General features: G+C 47.5%; 1 protein-coding gene and 1 long non-coding RNA gene across 6 annotated transcripts in view; both read left to right on the forward strand.

The window, feature by feature from the left end:
• The window catches only part of LOC132472307 (intersectin-2-like), a 35,673-nt gene that overhangs the window by 3,998 nt on the left and 7,489 nt on the right, over positions 1–24,186 (forward strand). For 3 of the 5 annotated variants that reach the window (XM_060071859.1, XM_060071860.1, XM_060071864.1), the window contains exons 2-30: positions 470–543; positions 1,218–1,310; positions 1,481–1,544; positions 1,815–1,978; positions 2,165–2,398; positions 2,878–2,980; positions 3,884–4,020; positions 5,283–5,346; positions 5,529–5,666; positions 5,844–5,926; positions 6,753–7,015; positions 7,461–7,610; positions 8,036–8,176; positions 9,614–9,701; positions 10,925–11,064; positions 11,999–12,222; positions 12,588–13,405; positions 13,690–13,814; positions 14,264–14,539; positions 15,726–15,922; positions 16,525–16,574; positions 17,313–17,479; positions 17,765–17,795; positions 18,020–18,141; positions 19,004–19,100; positions 19,223–19,417; positions 22,909–23,030; positions 23,386–23,492; positions 23,928–24,111. In XM_060071859.1, coding sequence (XP_059927842.1) covers positions 537–543; positions 1,218–1,310; positions 1,481–1,544; positions 1,815–1,978; positions 2,165–2,398; positions 2,878–2,980; positions 3,884–4,020; positions 5,283–5,346; positions 5,529–5,666; positions 5,844–5,926; positions 6,753–7,015; positions 7,461–7,610; positions 8,036–8,176; positions 9,614–9,701; positions 10,925–11,064; positions 11,999–12,222; positions 12,588–13,405; positions 13,690–13,814; positions 14,264–14,539; positions 15,726–15,922; positions 16,525–16,574; positions 17,313–17,479; positions 17,765–17,795; positions 18,020–18,141; positions 19,004–19,100; positions 19,223–19,417; positions 22,909–23,030; positions 23,386–23,492; positions 23,928–24,111 — 4,584 coding nt within the window. In that variant the 5' untranslated portion in view covers positions 470–536. Of the gene's footprint in view, positions 1–449; positions 544–1,217; positions 1,311–1,480; positions 1,545–1,814; positions 1,979–2,164; positions 2,399–2,877; positions 2,981–3,883; positions 4,021–5,282; positions 5,347–5,528; positions 5,667–5,843; positions 5,927–6,752; positions 7,016–7,460; positions 7,611–8,035; positions 8,177–9,613; positions 9,702–10,924; positions 11,065–11,998; positions 12,223–12,587; positions 13,406–13,689; positions 13,815–14,263; positions 14,540–15,725; positions 15,923–16,524; positions 16,575–17,312; positions 17,480–17,764; positions 17,796–18,019; positions 18,142–19,003; positions 19,101–19,222; positions 19,418–22,908; positions 23,031–23,385; positions 23,493–23,927; positions 24,112–24,186 lie in introns of all 5 variants that reach the window. The other 2 variants (XM_060071861.1, XM_060071863.1) reach the window with 1 other exon arrangement.
• Positions 9,709–10,925, forward strand: LOC132472309 (uncharacterized). The gene is made up of 3 exons (XR_009529055.1): positions 9,709–10,049; positions 10,446–10,481; positions 10,836–10,925. It is a non-coding gene; the product is annotated as an uncharacterized LOC132472309 (long non-coding RNA).

The following is a 24,186-nucleotide window of genomic DNA, read 5'->3' on the forward strand; positions in this document are numbered from 1 at the left end:
TCCATCAAATGTTACTGTCTGTTCTGTTTGTGTTTTAACATACTACCTGATTCGTGCTGTTGTCTGTACACAGAGTGTGTGTGCCAGTGCACATATACAGGTTTTCTGAGGAATGATTGGCGTGTAGGACACAGTGTATTTGTCATAACATGGGTAAATGTTGTTCACATTGGGCTGAACTCTAATTAAATGTACGCTGATGGGGGATAGTATTGGAACACGTCCCACTGGCAGGGGGCAGCATGTAAAATGTTTGGGATGCGTCCAGCAAGCCCCTTTACTGGACAGAACAGGAGAAGCCCTGTTCAGCTCTGCTGACTGATCAGAATCTCTCTCTCGCTCTCTCTCGCACTCGCACTCACACTCGCATTCGCACTAGCTTTAGCTCTCTCTGCCTTCGTCAGAGACGGCATTGTTTTTCCATAGCTGCGGTATTGATTGATGTGCAGGCTGTGTTTGTGCGTTGCAGATGACTATGAGCAGTAGCTGAGGACACTAAAGGGAGATCCCCCTCCCCATCTCTGCCCCCTGCAAAGATGAATGGTACGTACTCTGCTCTGTGTGTACACAAGCATGTGGGCATCAGCAGAACAGAGCCAAACTCTCACTGCTCAACTCTTACCCAAGCGTTCGATAGTTTCATACACTCTGTGTGTGTGTGTGTGTGTGTGTGTGTGTGTGTGTGTGTGTGTGTGTGTGTGTGTGTGTGTGTGTGTGTGTGTGTGTGTGTGTGTGTGTGTGTGTGTGTGTGTGGGGGTGGGTGGGTGGGTGGGTTGGGGGCATTCATTTCTGTGCCTGCATGTGGTCTGTCCGCCTGTGCCTGTGTCTGACCGTACATGGTTGTATCTGTGTGTACACTACTGTGTGTTTGCTGCTACTAGATCAAACATTGTACATATTTGTCTGTTTCATTGAGTTATGGACTGTTAGCTGTGAGTATCAGACAAGGAGAGAGACAGAGAGAGATATTATTGATTTACCCAAGTGGATCTGAATGTATGAATATGGAATAAATGGACTTATGATTTCTAATTTGCTAAATTCTATAGCATATGTTGTGTGTGTGTGTGTGTGTGTGTGTGTGTGTGTGTGTGTGTGTGTGTGTGTGTGTGTGTGTGTGTGTGTGTGTGTGTGTGTGTGTGTGTGTGTGTGTGTGTGTGTGTGTGTGTGTGTGTGTGTGTGTCTCGCTCTCATCTGTGTGTGTCTCTCCCTATTAGGTAGCCTTGGTAAATGGGCGATTTCTCCAGAGGAGAGGAACAAACATGACCAGATGTTTGACACCCTCCTTCCTGCCATGGGCTACATTACAGGTAAACACACACGTACACGCACGTACACACACACACACACACACACACACACACACACACACACTCACTCACACATGCACACACACTACCAGCCATGGGAAACATTTCAGAAAGAAATTGTAATGATGTTGGCTCATCCGTGTTCTCTGTGCTGTCGGTCCGCTCTGCAGGAGAGCAGGCACGGAAGTTCTTCCTGCAGTCTGGCCTACCTGGCTCGACGTTGGCAGAGATATGGTGAGAGGTTCACACTGGTCTCTGTCCCGTCACAGACACACTGCGACCGTGCAGTGCAGCAAATATCCCAAAGCATTCAGTCATCTCAAACATGTTAAACGTTTCATTTTTAGGCCACCTTTAAAACATCTATGTGCCCTTGTCTTATTCTCTGTGTGTCCTTTCTGCTTCTCTCTCTCTTGTCTGACTGACTCTCTTCGTCTGTCTGTCTGTCTGTCGATGGGTCTCTCCGTGTCTCGGTCTGTCTCTCCTCGTTACCCCCCAATCCAGGGCGTTGGCTGACATGAATAAGGATGGAAAGATGGACCGGCTGGAGTTCTCCATCGCCATGAAGCTCATCAAGCTCAAACTCCAAGGCACGCCCCTTCCCTCAGCTCTGCCTATCATCATGAAGCAGCCTCCCGTGCCCGCCCCCACTCTCAACGCCGCTTATGGTATGGCATGCATCCCATCAATCAAACCCGACAACAAGAGATTCTTGTTGGCAGGTTTTGCTACAATAAGGATTCGACATTTGAAGGAATTGACACACAAGCGTACAATAGGAATGCTCTGACATGACTCACGGCAACACAAATGCTGTGTGATCAATCATCGGTCTTTTGTGTTCCAAACCGAAGGAATGGGAGCTATGTCGAACCTGTCCATGATGTCGGGTCCAGGCATTGGGATGCTGACCCCCCTCGCTATGGGCAGCCCGGGGCTTTCACCCATGGGCTCTTTGACCTCCCTGACCCAAATGGTTCCCACGGCAACGGGCATGAGCCCTCTGATGTCGACCATGGGGAACGCAGCAGTGCTCAACAGCAATATGGGTGTTTTTCAGCCATATCCTGTTGGATCTGTAGCTACTGGTAAAACACTCCTCTTGTCCCTCCTTTTTTGTCTCATTTGGACCTCTTATTTATTTTAAGGTGACATATTATACCAGCAGGTGTGAGTGTGATTAGGCGTTACAAGCCCTTTTGAAATCGGCCTCTTCTGACATCACAAGTGGGCATGTCCACCTCGATGTATGACGGATAAATGAGCAACATTTGATACAATCCACTGGGTAGGCTGGTAGACTGATCTATCCAGCACACATCTGGGTGGACAGTCGCCCCCTTGTGATGTCAGAAGAGGTCGATTTCCAAAACGGCTTGTAACAGCTAATCACACTCCCACCTGGTGGTATAATATGTCACAAAGTTTTTCGGTTATTAAGTAAAGCCTCATCATTCTGTGGGGTGGCAAATGTGACGCATGGATGTGAACTTTGGTGGACGCTAGACTCTTGCTCTCTGGTCATATTGTCGGTCGTGTCTGTCCGTCTGTCCGTCCCTGTTTTAAGGCCTTCCTCTGTCTGCGGGCTACTCCTCCTCTCCGCTGGGTTTCGCCTCGCCTTCTGTGGGAGTATACAGGACTTCTTCCCTGCTCGACATCGGATCCAGCAGGTACACTCACAGACGCACACGCAGAAACCTAGAAATAGGCGCTGGGCGGTTGTAGGTAGATTCTCGGTCCCGATGGAGAGTTACTGGGTTCGATACACCAATGTCCCCAACATATCTGTAGGCGTTGTTGAGCAAGATCGTCCAGCAGCCGGCATGCATACACAACACAACACATGTATACATACATATCCCACCTAAACAAAACCATGCACCCACAATACCTAGCCTAGGTATAAGTATAAGTAGCTATTACTCAGAGATAACAGTACAAAATATGTGCAATTATACCCGTGTACAATAAACAGGTGCAATAAAATAAAATAAAATAACTGTTATGACATGCATCTGGAACCACTGTTATTCTCTTGGGATTAAAGCGTCTGCTAAAAGACAATACCAACAAACAGGTTGCTCCGAGTTAGTGAGCACTGTGCAGTACTTTTCTCTGTGGTATTCTTATCTTAGGGTAACACTTCTCCTTGTCATCGCGGTGGATGTGCTCAATCATGCCAACACTCGCCAGTGTTGCGTCTCAATTACACTACAACTTAATGTTGTATTGTATTCCCCCAAACCAGGGGGAAGAGACATTCAAAACATTACAAAACAATGTGCCTCGCAATAGGCTGCAGTAACTGCACATTTATGCATATTTTAGGTTTTACACAGTTGAGGAGGCTAACAGCACTTGGGGATGAAGCACATTATATATATATATATATATATATATATATATAATTTCTTATTATTATTATTAATTATTTTTTTACCACTTGAACCTTTTAGTGTCTCATTAAGTGCAGCATCGTCTGCTCTCCTCAGAATCAGGCTCTTCCACCGGCGCTCGTGTCTCTTGTCTGACAGCGGCCGCTGAGACGTGACCGCACACCTCTTGTCTTCCAGCTCCAACTCCTCCTCTCCCGCCCTGCTGTCCTCCAAGCTCCCGGTGCCGAGCGACTGGTCGGTCCCCCACGCCTCCAGGCTCAAGTACCGTCAGCAGTTCAACAGTCTGGACAAACAGATGACCGGGTACCTCACGGGTGAGCCCCCGGTCGCCGCCGCTGCCCCCTGGTGTACCCCCTGCACATGGTCACAACGGGGTCGATGTATATTCCCCTGCTCTTTGACCTCCCCGACCCCAATGGTTCCCACGGCAACGGGCATGAGCCCTCTGATGTCGACCATGGGGAACGCAGTAGTGCTCAACAGCAATATGGGTGTTTTTCAGCCCACATCCTGTTGGACCCGTAGCTACTGTCAAAGGACTCCTCTTGTCCCTAACGTTTCAGTGGTTCTGCTACGTGTGAAAAGGAAGGAAGTGCAGGTTTCTTAACCAGGCATCCTGTTGGAGGTCTTCCAACAGGAGGTACAAAATAAAGTAACTTCTGCACACACACACACACACACACACACACACACACACACACACACACACACACACACACACACACACACACACACACACACACACACACACACACACACACACACACACCCCAATGTGTGTGTGCTAAACTTACTTTATTTTGTACCCAAAGGTACATTTTGATGCAGCATAGAGTCCTCATACACACAAATAGGAAAAAGACATTGTGTGTGCGTGTGTGTGCTAATCAGTCGACTGGAATGCAGGTGTAGGTCAGAGGCTTTACTGAACCGCGTCGGCCATGTAATGCCGTGGATGTTCCCTCCCTCCTTTAACGCCCGTGCAGCCTCAGCACAACCACGGGAAGCAGAGCGCCTGTGTGTGTTGGCCAAGAGCTGTGGGTGTTTTCACCCCGCTAAGTGACTTGCTAACACGTGCACATTAAGGCCCACACGCTCTGAGTCACACCAGGAACACCATCCACTTCTTGTTGGACCAGTTTCTTGCGGAACAAGAAAGAAACAAAGAGAAATTAGATTCAAGGATTCGAATATATTGTTTTTTAGTGTTGAAATTATTGAATACTTGTGTTGTCAGAATATTTTCATTCCGCTAATTACAAGCTTTGTCAAGAAACAATTCCCTAATGCTTGCTGCTTATAGGTTAGGCTGACTAGGCTGGTCACTTGTTAATGGTCATCACCCATTATTCATGACATGTTCTTAAGGAATCTGTGTAACCATAGATTTAAACTATGTTTGCCTGCATGCATGTTTGTTCATGTGGGCGCACACATGAATTATTTAAAATTGACTTTCGACTAAAAGTAATGATGGTGCATTTCGGTCTCAGGGGGGGCCAGCTGTATAGCTGCAAATTGCCCTAACCCCCCCCCCCCTTCCTTATTCATGACATGTTATCCATGCTGTTGCCAGGTCTGCAGGTGAGGAACGCCATGGCAACCACAATGCTGACTCAGACACAGCTGGCCTCAATCTGGTGAGATCTGTGTGTGTGTGTGTGTGTGTGTGTGTGCGGGTATACATGTGTGTGTGTGTGTGCTGCATTGTTTGAGTGGGTGCATGAGTTGATCTACGCAGTCGACCAGGAGAAGTAAATCAAACCGGGGCATCATACGTTGTCCTAATAAGGCTGTTGTGCTCCGCTCTTCTCTCCTTCAGGAACCTGGCTGACCTGGATAAGGACGGCAAGCTGAAGGCGGAGGAGTTCATCCTGGCCATGCATCTGGTGGACATGGCCAAGAGCGGACAGGCGCTGCCGCCGACCCTGCCTGGTGACCTGGTCCCGCCCACACACAGGTGCACTGAACCAGGACACTTCTACACAGCTACACAACATACTTGTGTCACGCCGATGCGAGTCCCATTCTAGAGTTGGATGAACGCTTGAAAATGATTTTTTTATTTTCATTTGTTGGTGAGAATGCTGTCATTCATGCAGCGTGTTAAGAAATGTTTTGAAACGCTGGCTTGCAGGGCTGCAATGAACGGCTCCAGCTCTTCCCTCTATCTGACTGATGACCTGGCCGTGGAGCCTCCACAGAAGATCAAGTCTAACCGTATGTCTCTCGCCCTCTGAGTCTAACCGTATGTCTCTCTCTCACCCTCTGAGTCTAACCGTATGTCTCTCTCTCTCCATCTGACTCTAACCGTATGTCTCTCTCTCTCTCCATCTGAGTCTAACCGTATGTCTCTCTCTCCATCTGAGTCTAACCGTATGTCTCTCTCTCTCCATCTGACTCTAACCGTATGTCTCTCTCTCTCCATCTGACTCTAAGCGTATGTCTCTCTCACCCTCTGAGTCTAACCGTATGTCTCTCTCTCCATCTGACTCTAAGCGTATGTCTCTCTCTCTCTCTCTCTCTCTCTCTCCATCTGACTCTAAGCGTATGTCTCTCTCACCCTCTGAGTCTAACCGTATGTCTCTCTCACCCTCTGAGTCTAACCATATGTCTCTCTCACCCTCTGAGTCTAACCGTATGTCTCTCTCACCCTCCACATCAAACGCGGTCTCTGATGCTAAATTTGCAACCGAAATGCTTCCAAAAGTCACCACCTAAAATTAAACACAATACCGCAAAGTGAATCAGGAAGAGTAGATAAGTGCTCATACTAAACAAGATGGATTCCACATTATAAGCTTGCGTAGGACACGTGGTTCTCATTCTAGCGCTGCATGGACACAAGCTGAGAATGTGATGATCCACACTTTTAAAGTGGTCACCATCTAAATTCCCAGTTTAAGATATCCATTAAAATAAGTTAGCCATCAAAGATTATTTCTGACGCTACTTCATGTGTTTTACCGTCGTTTCTTCCTTCCTGTGAATCTCGTCGCCTCACTAACTCGTTATGCTCTTCCTCCTGTACCCTTGACCCCTTCAGTGACCTTTGAGGACAAGTTCAAAGCCAACCTGGAGAGGGGCAACGCCGAGCTGGAGAAGAGGCGCCAGCAGCTGCTGGAGGCGCAGCGGAGGGAACAGGAGCGCCAGGCGCAGAAGGAGCGGGAGGAGCGGGAGAGGAGGGAGCAGGAGGCCAGGGAGGCCGAGGAGAGGAGGAGGAAGGAGGAGGAGCGGAGGCTGGAGCGCCACAGGGAGCTGGAGCGCCAGAGGGAGGAGGAGAGGCAGAAGGAGATAGAGAGAAAGGAGGTGGGAGGCGCCGCGCGGTGTGATGGGCCGTTCCATAAACGTCTACTGCCTTATATCTTCATTATGTGGCCCATTTGTTTAAATGTTGCTTTAAAAAATGTAAAACTACAAACGATTCGATTTTTTTTTTTTAGTTATAGATCGCTTTGGCACAACACAATCGATCCAGGGTGATTGAAATGTAACGGTCTCAAGTGTAAGACGCTTAAGAAGTGCTTGGTTCACGTTTTCAAGCATATAAAGTATGCACTCTTAAATACCTATTTGTGTGCGTTTGTATCCCCTTAAGAAGTGCTTGCTTCCCCTGTAAGAATATAACTTTGAAATACCTTGTGTGTGTGTGTGTGTGTGTGTGTGTGTGTGTGTGTGTGTGTGTGTGTGTGTGTGTGTGTGTGTGTGTGTGTGTGTGTGTGTGTGTGTGTGTGTGTGTGTGTGTGTGTCCCAGGCCGCGCAGCGTGTGCTGGAGCGCCAGCGGCAGGAGGAGTTTGAGCGGAGGAGGCGCGGCGAGCTGCAGATCAAGAAGGTGCAGGAGCAGGATGACATCATCCGCCTGAAGGCCCGCAAGAGGAGCCTGGAGATGGAGCTGGAGGCCGTGGTGAGGGAGAAGGAGGAGGAGGAACCTACACCCTGGGCTGGTGCTGGCTGTGGACCCCCTGTCAGCCACAGGGGGACTCCATGACTGACAGGCAGTCCCCCCGCACACCCCTACGTCTGTGTTTTGTTAAAGCATAAAACAAGCGTGTAAATGGCTTACATTCGCCTTGTAGAAAGTGAATGTATGTCCAGGGCTTTACCTCGGACCATTCCTTTACCCCTCAAATGAATTATTAAACTGTTGACTGAATTATTAAAACGGAATTGATCCATTTGTGGTGGAAAATACTTCCAATGGGCCATCGCCACAGCTGTAGCTCTCTGCAGTACAGGAGTCATGAAAGGATCATGGAAAGGTGAAGGCTTTTACTGTGAAAAGCCTATTTGAGCTCCATGCAGGCATTTGACCTCCTGCTTGTGTCCCAGGGTGACAAGCAACGGCAGATCTCTGACCGGCTGCGGGACGCCCAGGGCAGGAGGAAGCTCCAGAGGACTGAGGCGGACTTGATTGGCCAGAGGATGGACACCCGCCGGGACGAAATCAACGGGCTGCAGAGGCAGCTGGAGGTGTGTGTGTGTGTGTGTGTGTGTGTGTGTGTGTGTGTGTGTGTGTGTGTGTGTGTGTGTGTGTGTGTGTGTGTGTGTGTGTGTGTGTGTGTGTGTGTGTGTGTGTGTGTGTGTGTGTGTTATATGAATAAGACTTCGCCACATTTCTTTTGCAAATAGATACCTTGTTCATTGCTGTGGTCATTCCAGGACAATTAAGGAGACGGTTAGGGTTGGGGGTTTTGGGGTGAATCACTTCGAACATGTGGACTGCCATATATTACATATTCTGTAGAACAGTGGTTTTCAAACTATGGGGGGCGCCAGAGTTCTTCAGGGGGGGGCGCGACGTGAGAAAAAAATAAACCCGAAAGAAACCTGAAAGTCGATGATTCAAATCATCAGTCGTACTTCAACTGTAGAAGTAACATAACTGAATCAATTTTCAACCGTTTATCTTCGTGCAAACCATTTAACATATCTACACACTTGTATCTTCAATAATATCGAAACAGAATTTCGATATCATTTAAAATTTCTTCAGAATCACAGTTTTAGTTTCATACCGCTTCGTTTTCAGCTGTTTTCATTGAAGACGTCAGCCCATTCTGATACACCTTCTAGACATCGTAACTCATTCCTTTTTCAACCGTTTACCATCGTTCAAACCATTAAACAAATGTACACACTTGTATCTTCAATACTATCGTTTTAGTTTCTTACCGGCATCGTTTTCAGTTGCTTATAATAATTTAGGTCACCATAGCAACGCCAGTAAACAAACCCCGCCGATTAGTCTAATCTCTGGACTGAAAATGCAGATCTGATTCGACTGGCAGTTTACACAGATTAAGATGTTCAAATGTATTTAAAAAAGGTTAAGCTAAAACATGCTTAGATAAAGTTGTTAAATTGTGTTAAGAAATGTGTTTAAAAAAGCACAAAGATGTTGTAATGATTAAAAAATATGTTTCAAATGTTTCAAAAATATGTTTCAAATGTTTTAAAATTATGATCAGAGATGTTTTAAAATGTGTAAAATAGTTAAAATATCTTTCAAAACAGGTATTTAGAAAAAAAATATGGGGGGGGGGGGGGCTCAGCTGAAATTCTTTCTCTGAAGGGGGGCTGACTCTCTCACACTTTGAAAACCCCTGCTGTAGAAAGTGCTGGCCTGCCTACATTTAGCCTCTTTTGCTTATTTCCCTGGTTCATAAGTGTACGTTTGCTGATTATTTATTAACTTTCAAATAAGAGGGCCTGGACATTTTTTTGTGAGAAACATCCTGGATATTTCGGGACGTCCTCATCAACCCTTGCTGACTCTGACATGCCCGAAGATGAATGATGCACTTCCTGTCGGAGTCCCCCATGTCCCCGCATGCCTGACGTGACTTCCTGTCGGAGTCCCCCATGTCCCCGCATGCCTGACGTTTGGTTCCCTGCCCTCTGGCCCAGGAGTTCCAGAGGAAGTTATCCCAGATGGGCCCAGAGCAGAAGAGGCTGACTGAGAAACTTCAGACCATGGGACACAACAACATGCCAGGTTAGTGCGGGGAGTCCATACGGATTGAACTCAGAACGCTGCTTCTAGCCAATGAGGTCTATTTAACATGGTTGCTCTTACATGGTTAAGAGCAGGGATGGGCACATGTTTTATCTCGACTGTCTTAGATAAAGTAAGCCAAGGGCCACACATTGAACAATTTATTTGAAACATTGAATATTGAAGTAGCGCAGAATTCCAGGCCAGGTGACAGGGCAGTGAAGCACTCCTCACAATATTTCTACACAAGATGATTGCATTGCCCAAATTACGTGCAGTTAAACCAGATATGTCTCACTTTTCAAAATGTTCCCAAGTAAAACTTAACATAGGCTGTATATCATACAGGTTAAACTGACTTAACATAGGCTGTATACAATACAGGTTAAACTGACTTAACATAGGCTGTAAATAATACAGGTTAAACTGACTTAACATAGGCTGTATGTCATACAGGTTAAACTGACTTAACATAGGCTGTAAATAATACAGGTTAAACTGACTTAACATAGGCTGTAAATAATACAGGTTAAACTGACTTAACATAGGCTGTATATAATACAGGTTAAACTGACGTAACATAGGCTGTAAATAATACAGGTTAAACTGACTTAACATAGGCTGTATGTCATACAGGTTAAACTGACTTAACATAGACTGTAAATAATACAGGTTAAACTGACTTAGCATAGGCTGTAAATAATACAGGTTAAACTGACTTAACATAGGCTGTAAATAATACAGGTTAAACTGACTTAACATAGGCTGTATATAATACAGGTTAAACTGACGTAACATAGGCTGTAAATAATACAGGTTAAAATGACTTAACATAGGCTGTATGTCATACAGGTTAAACTGACTTAACATAGACTGTAAATAATACAGGTTAAACTGACTTAGCATAGGCTGTAAATAATACAGGTTAAACTGACTTAACATAGGCTGTATATAATACAGGTTAAACTGATTTAACATAGGCTGTATGTCATACAGGTTAAACTGACTTAACATAGGCTGTAAATAATACAGGTTAAACTGACTTAACATAGGCTGTATATAATACAGTTTAAACTGACTTAAAAAGACTGTATACAATATAGGTTGACTTAACATAGGCTGTATATGATTCAGGTTAAACTGAATCATTAAAATCTTAATAAAGACAGTATACAACACCGGTTCAGCAGGCTTTGATACGTGTACATGTGTTCGTTCTCCAGGTGCGCCGCTGTCCACCCTGAAGCTGAACGTCACCGAGAGGAACGCTGCGTGTCATCAGCTCCGCCAGCAGCTGGAGACCCTGGAGAGAGACACCTCCGTCAAACTGTCCGAGATGGACCAGTACAACCACGAAGTCCAGGTGAGGCCCCCCCCCCCCCATGCAGAACGCTCTCAGAGAGGGGGTCATTGGTAGATCTCATACTTACTGCAGTACAACCACCATGTCCAGGTGTGCCTCACCTGTAGAACGCTGTCAAAGAGGAGATCTTTGCTAGACAAGTGATAACCCTTTAAAGTAAACCAACCCAAGCCTCAATGTGATGGCATAACTGACATTTGAACTCTTAATTTAACGTAAAAATGTGAACGATTTGTATTAGGCTTAGTATGAGAAGTTAACACAGTGACTCGAAACCTTTTCTCATTGCCTGCATTTAGAAAGTTATATCTGGTGTCTGCTGCTTTTATTATGCATTGTGTCTTTCTCTTTACAAAAATCCTCTTCTTCACCCCTCCCTTCCTCACATAACTTCCCATACCATTGCTTCTACATTTCAAGAGCCCTCTGAATGCCTGGCCATGCTTCACCCTCAACCGGTGGGGAGGGCTCGCCCCTCTCCTCCATTTCCCTCCCGCATCCTCCCCCCTCCGTCTGTCCCTCTCCGTTCGCCTCTCCCCCCACCCCTCCTCTCCCCCCACCCCACCCCTCTCTCCAGCGTGTGGGTGCTGAGGACCTGGGTGTCCAGGCAGCCCGCTCCCTTTGCCCGCCCTGCCTCAGTAACCTCTTCCACCTGCTCAAGGTCCTCGCTCTTCCGCTCCGTTCCTCTCCAACTCTTCCCCGTCTTCCTGCCCCCCTCTTTTTCTCACCCTGCCTCGTTAGCTTATCTGCCCTCTCGTTTTTGTTTCCTTTGTTTTTGCTCTATTGCTTATCGATCTTACTGATGAATATTTGTGTGTGTGTGTGTGTGTGTGTGTGTGTGTGTGTGTGTGTGTGTGTGTGTGTGTGTGTGTGTGTGTGTGTGTGTGTGTGTGTGTGTGTGTGTGTGTGTGTGTGTGTGTGTGTGTGCGCGAAGGACCTGAGAGAAAGCACGAGGAAGCAGCAGGCCGAGCTGGAGAAGCTCATGAGCGTCAAGGAGGAAAAACGACGGGAAGCAAAGAGGAAGATGGAGCAGGAGGAGGCAAGGAAACGACAGGAGGAGGAGAGGAAACGACAGGAGGAGGAGAGGAAACGACAGGAGGAGGAGAGGAAGCGACAGGAGGAGGAGAGGCACCGGCGGGAGGAGGAGGAAGCTCAGAGGTACACGTCTCACTGTCCCGTCTTTCATGATGACCTCGGCACTGGGATCCTGACGGGTCCAAATAAGCCCTCAACGTCTTTCAGTCGGAGAGAGTGGAGAGATCTTGCAGTTACATATGATTGGAGTTTGTGGCAAAGTTGTCCTTTTTGTATTTTTTTCATTACATAACACATGCGCAGGCAACACAATATGAAACAAATAATAACAAATAACAAATAATAATTTTTTTTTAATAACTTAATTTGAGCATTTACTAATATTTTATAATCGATTATAATCAGACAAACCCTAGCTCTAACAGGGTTGCTGTTTTACATGCCTTGCATTTAAATACTGGCCTCCTCTTCGTCTCCCACCCCCTTAGGCGTATCAAGGAGGAGAAGGATCGCCAGTGGCAGGAGAAGCTTAGGAGAGACGAGGAGGAGCGCAAGAGGAAGATCCAGGAGGAGAGAGAGGCCAAGCTGAGGGAGGAGGAAGAGAAGGAGGTGCAGGCCCGCCTGGTGGCTGCCAAGGAGCAAGCGGAGCGCGAGCAGCGGGCCAAGGAGGAGACCGAGAGGAGGAGGAGGCAGGAGGAGGAGCAGAGGAAGAGGGAGGAGGAGGAGCGCCGGAGGCAGGAGGAGAGGAAAATGGCGGAGGAGGAGAGGAGGAAGCTCGAGGAGGAGAGGAGGAAGCTGGAAGAGGAGAGGAGGAAATTGGAGGAAGAGAGGAGGAGAGAGGATAAGCGGAGGCAGGAGGACGAGGAGAGGAAGAGGCAGGAGGGGGAGCGGTGGGCGGCGGAGCAGAAGAGGGAGAAGGAGGAGGGGGAGCGCAGGAGGCAGAGGGCAGCAGAGGCCGCCGTGAGAGACACCGAGGAGAGGAAGAAGCAGGAGAAGGAGGAGGAGGAGGAGAAGAAAAGGAGGCGCGGGGAGGAGGAGCAGCGCAAGAAGAGGGAGGAGGAGGACAGGAGGCGAAGGGAGGAGGAGCGGAGACGGCAGGAGGAGGAGGTGAAGAGGAAGCGCGAGGAGGAGGAGGAGAGGAAGAAGGGGGAGGAGGAGAGGAGACGCAGGGTAGAGGCATCCCTGCAGCAGCAGCAGCAGCAGCAGCAGCAGCAGCCGTCGCTGCTGCAGGCTACTGGAGGAGGGGGGAAGCTGGACATCCAGGAGAAACTGACCGCTCTGCTGAGAGGACTGGAAGAGAGGAAGGGTGAGACACGACCCATGCTCGGGGCACGACGACTCCATCACTCACCTTAACTCCCTCCTTTGCGGAGGGTGCTATGTAGCCGCAGTAGCGAGCTAGGTCTCAATATGATGGACAACAGTGTGTGTATATCGTCACAGAATAACGGCGTTACCCATCTAGTCGTTCACTTATAATAGATTTTTGTATATTCTTCATTAAGGTTTGGGCAGCGAAATGACTTGGCATTGCATATTACACCCTGTGTACGGGATTTGAGGGTCATTTGATACACTTTTGTGTCACAGGTGGCCTCCAGCCCAGAGCCTCGCAGCACAGGAAGTCAGCAGCACTCACTTCCTTCAGAGCGCTCTACCCGTTCACAGCCAGGAACCAGGATGAACTCTCCTTCGACGCCGATGACGTCATCGAGGTTCGTAAATCCGAAAGCCCATTGTACCGTTTGTCAGGCTGAAGTTGTTCAAGAGAAAGGAACGTCTCCTATTCCCTTGGGAGCTTCCATGTCCCCAATATTAACAACGCTGTTGTTGTCAAGATGAGAGGAGAATCTTTCATTGTGTCATTATCTCTCAAATGTAACTGAAAGAGGCTTCTTTTCTTTATTCATAAAAATGACATTTTTTTCTCATTCCCTCTCTTGTTTCTTCCTCTCCGCCGTCTCTCTCTCTCTCTCTCTCTCTCTCTCTCTCTCTCTCTCTCTCTCTCTCTCTCTCTCTGTCTCTGTCTTTGTCTTTGTCTCTCTCCTCTGCCTCTCTCCTCTGCCTCTCTCCTCTCCCCCTGTCTCTCTCTCTCTCCCCTCTCCTCTCCTCCACCCTCTCTCTCTCTCTCTCTCTCCCCCCTGTCTCCCTCCCTCCCTCCCAGGTTGATGAGACCACAGAGCGTGAGGCCGGCTGGTTCTACGGCAGTAAACTGGGGAAGATGGGCTGGTTCCCGGAGAGCTACGTGGAGAGGGCGGCCGACGCCCCCGTCTCCCCCGTCTCCCCCGGCGTGGCGGGGGCCAAGATGGCCCTCAAGCCCCACCTCTCCAAGGGCCCGGGGGGCCACGGCACGCTGGAGGCCGCCATGGCCGTGGGGTCCAAGTCCGCCTTCACGCCAACGCACTCCCCAAACCCCGCCCCCTCAGAGACACAGGGACAGGTAGGATCAGTTCTGCGGATGGATCTGTAGGGGGTGGATCGGTGTAGGGGGGGCATCGGTGTAGGTGGTGGATCGGTGTAGGGGCTGGATCAGTGTAGGGGGTGGATCGGTGTAGGGGCTGGATCAGTGTAGGGGCTGGATCGGTGTAGGGGGGGCATCGGTGTAGGGGGGGGATCGGTGTAGGGGGGGGATCGGTGTAGGTGGTGGATCGGTGTAGGGGGTGGATCGGTGTAGGGGGGGGATCGGTGTAGGTGGTGGATCGGTGTAGGGGGTGGATCGGTGTAGGGGGTGGATCGGTGTAGGGGGTGGATCGGTGTAGGGGGTGGATCGGTGTAGGGGGTGGATCGTGTAGGGGGTGGATCGTGTAGGGGGGGCATCGGTGTAGGGGGTGGATCGGTGTAGGGGGTGGATCATGTAGGGGGGGATCGGTGTAGGGGGGGCATCGGTGTAGGGGGTGGATCGGTGTAGGGGGTGGATCGGTGTAGGGGCTGGATCGGTGTAGGGGCTGGATCGGTGTAGGGGGTGGATCGGTGTAGGGGGTGGATCGGTGTAGGGGGTGGATCGTGTAGGGGGTGGATCGGTGTAGGGGGTGGATCGGTGTAGGGGGTGGATCGGTGTAGGGGGTGGATCGTGTAGGTGGTGGATCGTGTAGGTGGTGGATCGTGTAGGTGGTGGATCGGTGTAGGGGGTGGATTTGGTGTAGGGGATGCACAAGGTTAAGGGATGAATCTGTGTAGGGTCACATTTGTTGATTCTATACGAAAGAGCTTTTTTGGCAAGGACTATCCCAGTGATTTGCTGTAGTAATAAAAAAGGTCAAGGTACCGAGGATAAAAATGAGGTTGTGGACGGAGTGAATCAAACTAATTTCCAGAACTGTAGCAAAGATTGACGGACTTGGACTAGTCTTCACTCTTCACCATAGTAGACTTTATTGACCGTACAATGTAAATGTCTCTCTCACTCTCTTTTTCTGTCTGTCTCCTTTTTATCTCATTCTCTCTCTCTCACTCTCTCTCTCTCTCTCTCACTCACTCACACACACACACACACACACACACACACACACACACACACACACACACACACACACACACACACACACACACACACACACACACACACACACACACACACACACACACACCATCCTTCCGTCCTTCCTTCCTTCCTTCCCTCCCCCCAGGTGGTGGGTAACCTGCAGGCCAAGGCGCTGTGTTCCTGGACGGCCAAGACGGACAGCCACCTGAACTTCAGCAAGGACGACGTGATCCGCGTGCTGGAGCAGCAGGACAGCTGGTGGCTGGGCGAGCTGGCCGGGGCCCAGGGCTGGTTCCCCAAGACCTACGTCACCCTGCTGGGGGACGGAGAGGCCAGCGTGGAGTAGGTCCTGTTTATGTACTCAGAGGGGCTTTTTGGGGTCTTTTGCTTATTTTGAGGGTTTTGTTTGGACGCTCAGTTCATGGTGAAAAAACATTTCGGGGGAAAATTGCAAATTGCCAAGATCTGGAATATACTGTAATGTGCAATTCAGAAAGTGAAGTAAAGCAGAACTAAAATGAAACTGACTTGGTGAACTAGCAGAGTAGTTTATGGATCTTCACTGATCATCTACAATAAAACCCATAGGTCACAATATAGCTTCTAATGCGGATCTTTATCATGAGTTTAGAGAATGTTTTTACCAAAACCCAAAGGGATGAAAGTGGGTCATCTACTCTAATGGCCACCAAGACATAGAAAATGCAAAGTCATTGAAAACATTTACAAACTAGTACAATCTTTTTTTATTGAGATCAACTTCTAGATCAAGTTTTTCATTGAAATCTTGCAAGGACAAAATGAATGGATGTTATCTTAAATGTCACGCTCATACATTTCAGAGCTGACTATGCTCCGTGACATCATGAAACCGAATGCAGAGTGTTCCTGCACAGGGCCTAATCCGCAGTGTTTTGATGATTACCACTGTGTGTGTGTTCCAGCGCGGTCTTTTCCAATCCTGACGGTTCAGACGGGAGCCAGATGTTGGAAGGTAAGGTGGCAAACTTCCATTTACTGCTTCTTCTATCATCACCCCAATACATATTGAATTACCCATCTTGGCCTAACACAAAATGTCAAAGTTCCCCTATATACCTACCTAATGTTATGTTTGTTTCCTATTAACTAAGTTTGTGCACTAGGTCGACAGGTACCACACTACCTGTATAGCTGTGTTTGCGTGGCAATGAATGACATGAATTCTTCATGTACTGCTTTTAGTTAGAAAGCAACATCGGAATAACTGTAGCACGTTTAGCCACAGAGAAAGAAAAGACCTGTTATTTATTTATTCATTGCATGTGCGCCCACTCTGCACTTCTTGCATAACTAATCAACTGTTAAACCCACCATCACCGTCTCTCTTTCCTCGTTTCCAGACCCCTGCGCCCTCTGTCTCGCCCTCACTCTCTGGCCCAATCCCATTTCTACCCCTTACCCCTTCCCCCTTCCCCTTCCCCCTTCCCCTTACCCCTTCCCCTTACCCCTTCCCCTTACCCCTTCAAAACAAGGGGGAGGGGGAAGGGGAAGGGGTAAGGGGTAGAAATGGGATTGGGCCTCTCTTTCTGTTTTTTTAAGTGTAGTACATATTCTCTGTGCTCACCAGAGACCGTAGCGTTCTGTCTGTCTGTCTGTCTGTCTGTCTGTCTGTCTGTCTGTCTGTCTGTCTGTCTGTCTGTCTGTCGGTCTGTTTTAACGAGCCTCACCTCTCCCCCTCTGTGCTCCCCAGAGTACGTGGCGTTGTTCACCTACGAGTCTCCCCAGACTGGCGACCTGACCTTCCAGGAGGGCGATGTCCTCCTGGTGAGCCAGCGGGAGGGCGAGTGGTGGAACGGCGCCATCGGCGACCGGATCGGCCTGTTCCCTAGCAACTACGTGAAGCCCAAAGAGAGCGATGTAAGCTCACTTATCATTCACTGTATTTATTTTGCTATTTTTTATTTATAGATTTTTTTCTATCCGTTTTTTGGGGAATTTTTTCCTTTCGGCACTTTCACCAACTATCCCGGGTTGACAAAACCAAATCACAGTGTTGAATTATAGCCGTTGACCTCTTGCACCCGCTGACTCTCAGACATGGTAATGTCCAATGCAGAACCCACCGAATATAATTGGTTGCCCTGCTTGAATAGATAATAATGTGGTGCTTCAATAACAAAGATATTTCTGCTGTTGTTACAGACATCCAGCCTTTCAGGCAAAAAGAAAAACGGTAGGACCGATTTGCATATCTGTTTCTTTTTTTCTTCTTCTTTTTATACAAATGTTTTTAGTTTCTCATATCCATATGTCGGTATGTTGTCCCTTACTGACACACTGTGTGTGTGTGTGTGTGTGTGTGTGTGTGTGTGTGTGTGTGTGTGTGTGTGTGTGTGTGTGTGTGTGTGTGTGTGTGTGTGTGTGTGTGTGTGTGTGTGTGTGTGTGTGTGTGTGCAGAGATCGGCCAGGTCGTCACAGGCTACGCCTCCTCAGGCCTGGGTCAGCTGAGCCTGGCCCCGGGCCAGCTGGTGCTCATCCTCAGCAGGAACGTCTCCGGCTGGTGGCTCGGGGAGCTCCAGGTCAGTGGGCCGTCTCCCGTCGCCATAGTAACCTTAACCTCAAACCGTAAAGGTGACGTATCATACTACCAGGCCACGCCGTTTTCGAACATCGTCCTCTTCTGACATCCCAAGTGGGCGTGTCCACCTAGATGTGTGACGGACAGATGGAAACCCCCGCTTGGGATGTCAGAAGAGGCAGATTTTACGGCTTTTAACGGCTAATCACACCCACACCTGGTGGGATAATATCTTTAACCACTCAGTCAATTGGCAGATGCTATTATGAAAGTGGCTCACAATTCAGATATATGTCGTTAAGGTAGGCAACGTTTGGAGGAACCAGCTAGAGTAAGTTAGACTTTGAAAGTATCCAACCCCAAAAAAATCACAGAACGGTGGGCCGTCCAATAATTTTATTTGGGTCATTGAAATTATTTGGCAGACTTATTACAGGCCTGCGACAGACACAGATTCTGGATCCTCCATTTTTTTAAGGTATGGTTTCTTGCTCAAGGATGCCCAGAGGTTAGGCTTCGGGCGTTGGGGATAGAACTGAGAGTCGAACAGACCCTAGGTCAGTTCGGCATGTTCCTCTCATATGATACATAGTAGAATGAAAACATTTAAATTCCGCATTGTGTCTTGCAAACGGAGGCGTTGGTATTCTCATTTCAATGCTCCCATTGACCTCCCACTCCATGGATGAACCTCAGCGCCACCAATAAAGTCTCTCGGCACCAATAAAGACTCTTCTGATGGTTCTGTTAAAAAATGCAGAGGTAGAGAGCACTCTGGGTGCTCCGGTTAATGGAAAGGTACAAACCTTTTAGGTGTGTGTGTGTTCTTGTGTGTATGTGTGTGTGTGTGTGTGTGGATTCAGGCCCGGGGTAAGAAACGACAGAAGGGTTGGTTCCCTGCAACTCATGTTACCGTGCTGGGAGCCAACAGCGGAAAGTCCACACCTGCACCCCTACCAGGTAACACACTCACACACTCACTCACTCACTCACTCACTCACTCACTCACTCACTCACTCACTCACTCACTCACTCACTCACTCACACACACTAAAGGGCTCTCCAATCCGTCTGTCTTCCAGTGTGTCAGGTGATAGCCATTTACGACTACACGGCGGCGAACGGTGACGAGATGAGCTTCTCCAAAGGGCAGCTGATCAATGTTACGAATAAGAATGATCCTGATTGGTGGAAGGGCGAACTCAACGGGGTCACGGGGTTGTTCCCGACCAATTACATCCAGGTGACCACTACAGAGTGCGACCCCAGCCAGCAATGTGAGTAAAACGGGCTGTTTCTTTGTAATAATAATAATAATACATTTTATTTGTAGAGCAAAATCTCTAAGTGCTACAGAGTTTAAGAAAGAATAAAAGGGTTGTTAAAAGGGTTGACACCCTTTTCACTGGGACTTGCTAGTAGTTGATTGAATGAAGAAGATTCTGAATTGGTTGTAAAACACAGGACTACACATCAACACACAGTGCCCAAAAGAAAGTGTTGGGTTCCAGTGTTATCTTTCCTACTGCAGTAGATATTTCTTTCTACCATAATTAGAAATGTTATACATCCTCATTGCACAATAGATGAGACAGACAGACACAAGACATGAGCTCCCTATATTCTCCTATTGGTCATCCTATTCATCTCCATCCTTTTTCAATGTGCTCATTTTCTCTTTCAATATCCATCCATCCATAGCTGTTGTTATTGATTACTCCTTTTCCCTCCTCCCCATTTTCTCCTACCTGTACTCCTTTTGTGTTATCCTTGTTTGCCCCTTTGTGTCTGTTCGTTTTTCTAGGCTGGTAGAAAGTTCTCCTCACCCTCCTCTTCCTCTCCTCCGGGCTTCAGAGAGACCCACTGTCACACTTCTCAGAGTGGGCGGAGCTTACAGAGACCCCGCCCCCTTGTTGAGGCTCCACCCTCTCTGATTAAATGTTATTGTGTGCGTCAGTGTTTGTGCGTGAGTGAGCTAGATGGAGAGCATACACAATGCAGGATGTAGAAATAGATAAGTATTATAGGGAGATTATAACTATTATATTCAGTCTTTAAATTAACTGATAAACTAAAGCCAAGACACTTATTTTGTTGTTTAAACAACTTGTTTTCTGAGCAAGAATCAAGAGGTCACTCTCATCAAGACAGAAGTCCAGCCAAAACTGCGTGACTGGTTCCTGGTTTTGAATCCGAACCGATATCCTCCAATCACAGCAGGAGACACAAACCACAGGCACTGGTGAAGCAGTAGGATCGTGGGTCTCTTTGGCGTCTCCTCTCGTCTCCCTGTCCTGTCCATCCTTACCCTTTTTAAGTTCCCTTTATTTCACACCTTGCTCTTCTTTGAGTACACCTCAACCTACCTTCTCTTTGCTTGCCCCATTATCGCCTGTCTCTGTTTCCATGGTGACTTCCTGTTCTGTGTTTAGGGGGGTGTGTCATCATCGTGTTCCTCTCTTCTGCTCTGTGTCTCAAGGCTGGAGCTAGCACTCTGACGTAGCCCACTATTTCTCTCTCTCTCTAAATTTGTCAATTCTTGGCCAGGCTTGTGGTTTAAAACCCTTACAAGGACTTATGTAGCGCTTCAGTATTGCCCAACAGAGTGTGTACCGTTGCTATTACATTAGCCCTATTGTAGGACTTTAGGATGCAGACATTTCTGGAAACAGACACTCTTACACTAGGCCTATAACAGTTCAAGATATTGGTGGTTTTGATAGGATGTCGAACATGCTAGAATCAGCTAGAAGTGTGGGATACTTTTTGAAAAGCCAAAGGCATAAACTCTGCTCTTGAAGTTTAGGTTGTGATTAGAATATTGTAAGTGGTTTACCTTGCGTGCTGCGTACTAGTGTGTGTGTGTGTGTGTGTGTGTGTGTGTGTGTGTGTGTGTGTGTGTGTGTGTGTGTGTGTGTGTGTGTGTGTGTGTGTGTGTGTGTGTGTGTGTGTGTGTGTGTGTGTGTGTGTGTGTGTGTTCATTTGAACATAGACCAACCATGTTCAAATGTATTTTGAAGGCATGGAACAAAGATATGATCAAACTATGCAGAATCACAAGTGGCCCATCTATAGTGCCTTAATTTTGTGTGTTAAGTTATTTTAAACAATCTAAATCTAAGCAATGTATGTATTTGTGTGTGTTTGTGTTTGTGTGTGTGTGTGTGTGCGTGTGCACATGTATGGGGGAGGTAATTAGCTTGGTCCACTTGGGGCAGGAGTTGCATGTTTCCATTTTTATTCTTTCTCACAACGGCTGTGGGACAGCATATAATGGAAACAAATAATGGTGCTTCCAAATATGTTACTATTGATTTTTTTTATTTAATCAATATTGTGGTGTAGAAATAGTTAACGGATAAAATGATTCAGACTTCGATCCTGATTTTGTGTTATCTAATCATTTTCGGAAAATGTAATGATGGTTTATCCTCAAGAGATTTCAATAATATTTATCTTGAATATATAAAAAATATGAAAATGTGTCTTAATATATATTTTTGGAGTGAAATTAAACATTATATTCCGGTTTGAAAGGGAGTTATAGTGTTTTTCTAAGTTTTAGTGTGCGTGTGTGAATGTGTGTGTGGGGGGGAGGGGCACATCATCACATCATTGTGCATGTTTTCAATACATACAAGGAACATAAGATTGACTGATATTTCCCCAGAAAGACATAGCAAGGTTACACATGGTATTAAAACACTGAAGATTGATCCCTACATTTCATCTCTATTAGACAACATTTATATGAAATGCACTCAATAGTCTTTTAAACCAAAGTGCTTGTTTAAGTAAACATCACATTTCATATGCAGTATTCAAATTGGGGACCTTTGCTCTCTACAAACTGATTTAATTCCAGAGGCTCTTAAGAATAAGAATAAATTATCTAGCTATTCATAATTTATTAATTAATTATACAGTATTTAATGATTGTAGGGCCTTTAATGTGTCAGTGGACTCTGAACTCCATTCCTTTGGCAGGGAACCATGTTTTGGTACAAACAGATTTGGCTGCTGGGGCTCAGACGGGCTTTAGTCTCCGGTCAGACCCTCTAGAGGTCAGGACAGACGGCCCGGGGGAAGAGCAGTGGGGAGAAGGTAACCACAGGGGGGTCTACCAGGCAGGAGATACCACAGGGTGCGGGGCGACTCCAGTGCCATGAGTGGACAGAGCCGGTGCGGGTTTAACTTCCTGGCCCTGTGGGGTGGCGCGGAGGGCGAAGAAGACGGCGTTGGATCAGGTGGGGAGGGAGGTCAGGGGTCAGACAGAGGTGGACAGAGAGCAGCCGGGCTGGGAGAGGTGCACGCGAGCACGAATGGCCACGCAGATCCAGGTAAGCGGAGTGCAGTGTCGTGTCGTGATGACCGGGGTTTCGTTTCGCAGTATTTTTAGTTTTGGTGTGTGGCTGTAGCTGTGGCGCGTTGGTTAACGTGTGCACAAGCAGGAGTGTTAATGAATTGTCAGGGGAAAGGTATTGAGTCAGAGACACCGCCACTACGTGTATGTGTCTATGTCGCATCATAGCACCTTTCATGAGAAGGGTTTCTCCTTAACACCAGGAAAAAATAGAAATGAATCAAATTAACCATACAAAGTTGTTGGTAAATGCCATACAATGCCAAGGATTCACACAATAAGTTATGTTCTACGTACGCTTGTCTTAAGAAGCAGCGGAACACTGACCTTTCTTGTCCATTTGTTTTGGGCTCTCCCCCCCCCCCCCCCCCCCCCCCCTCTCCCTTACCCTCTTGCTGAGTCCAGGGTGTGCGAACCTGTCCAGCCTGGAAACCATGAGCCCCCAGGAGAGGAAGAGACAGGGCTACATCCACGAGCTGATGGAGACCGAGGAGAAATACGTGGAAGACCTGCAGATCGTCCTGGAGGTAACGCAAAGGTTTTTCACATCACATTTCGCCACACACAGGATATGTGGTGAAAGGTTTGGTTGACATACCAGGTACTATCTGTGCTCAAAAAAGAACAAAATACAATAGAATAAAAATATGATAAAATAAAGTAAGATACAATATACGTTTTAACAGAAATGAAGAACATTATATATATATATATATGTAAAACAAAAACTGGATAGACATGGAGATGTACAAAATGTATTTTGCAAAATGGCCAGGGTTAAAGTGTCAGTAACTCCCGCATTATCACCTTACAAAGGTGTGTTGTGGTCTTTATTTAGATTGAATCACTCCTTCTGAGCATGCGTGCTTGCTTTGCTCCCAGGTGTTCCATAAGCCCATGTCCGAGTCCGGCCGCTTGACAGAGGCTGAGATGGGCATGATGTTTGTCAACTGGAAGGAGTTGATCGCCTGCAACACGAAACTACTGAAGTAAGCAACCAATGAATGACCACATGTGAATAAATAGCCTCAGCAGATGTCGACGATCGTTGGATGATCGAAAGACAACAGGAGAGGTGGAGGAGGCAGCTTGCTGTCCCCAAAATAAGATAAACTTCCACTCAACTATTCAATGATGGGTTTTCTTCGCTTTATCTCTAAAACCCAAAGACATTTTTCATCTGGCCTTGGTTTTATTTTGTACACAGTATGTATATAGTAAGCGTATGTGTTTAGATAAATATCGTGTGTGTGTGTGTGTGTGTGTGTGTGTGTGTGTGTGTGTGTGTGTGTGTGTGTGTGTGTGTGTGTGTGTGTGTGTGTGTGTGTGTGTGTGTGTGTGTGTGTGTGTGTGTGTTCTTATGCATGTGTGTGTGTGTGTGTGCGCGCGTGTCTGTGTCTGTGCTTTGCGTGTGTTCACGCCAGGGCGCTGCGCGTGCGTAAGAAGACGGGCGGGGACAACATGCCGGTGCAGGTGATCGGAGACATCCTGGCCGCGGAGCTGGCCCACCTGCAGCCCTACATCCGCTTCTGCTCCTGCCAGATCAACGGCGCCTCCCTGCTCCAGACTCGCACCGACAACCAGCCCGAGTTCAAAGACTTCCTCAAGGTGGAGAGAGAGAGAGAGAGAGAGAGAGAGAGAGAGAGAGAGAGAGAGAGAGAGAGAGAGAGAGAGAGAGAGAGA

This window comes from Gadus macrocephalus, chromosome 14 (assembly GCF_031168955.1).
Source record: "Gadus macrocephalus chromosome 14, ASM3116895v1".
In the NCBI taxonomy this organism is placed as follows: Eukaryota; Metazoa; Chordata; class Actinopteri; order Gadiformes; family Gadidae; genus Gadus; species Gadus macrocephalus.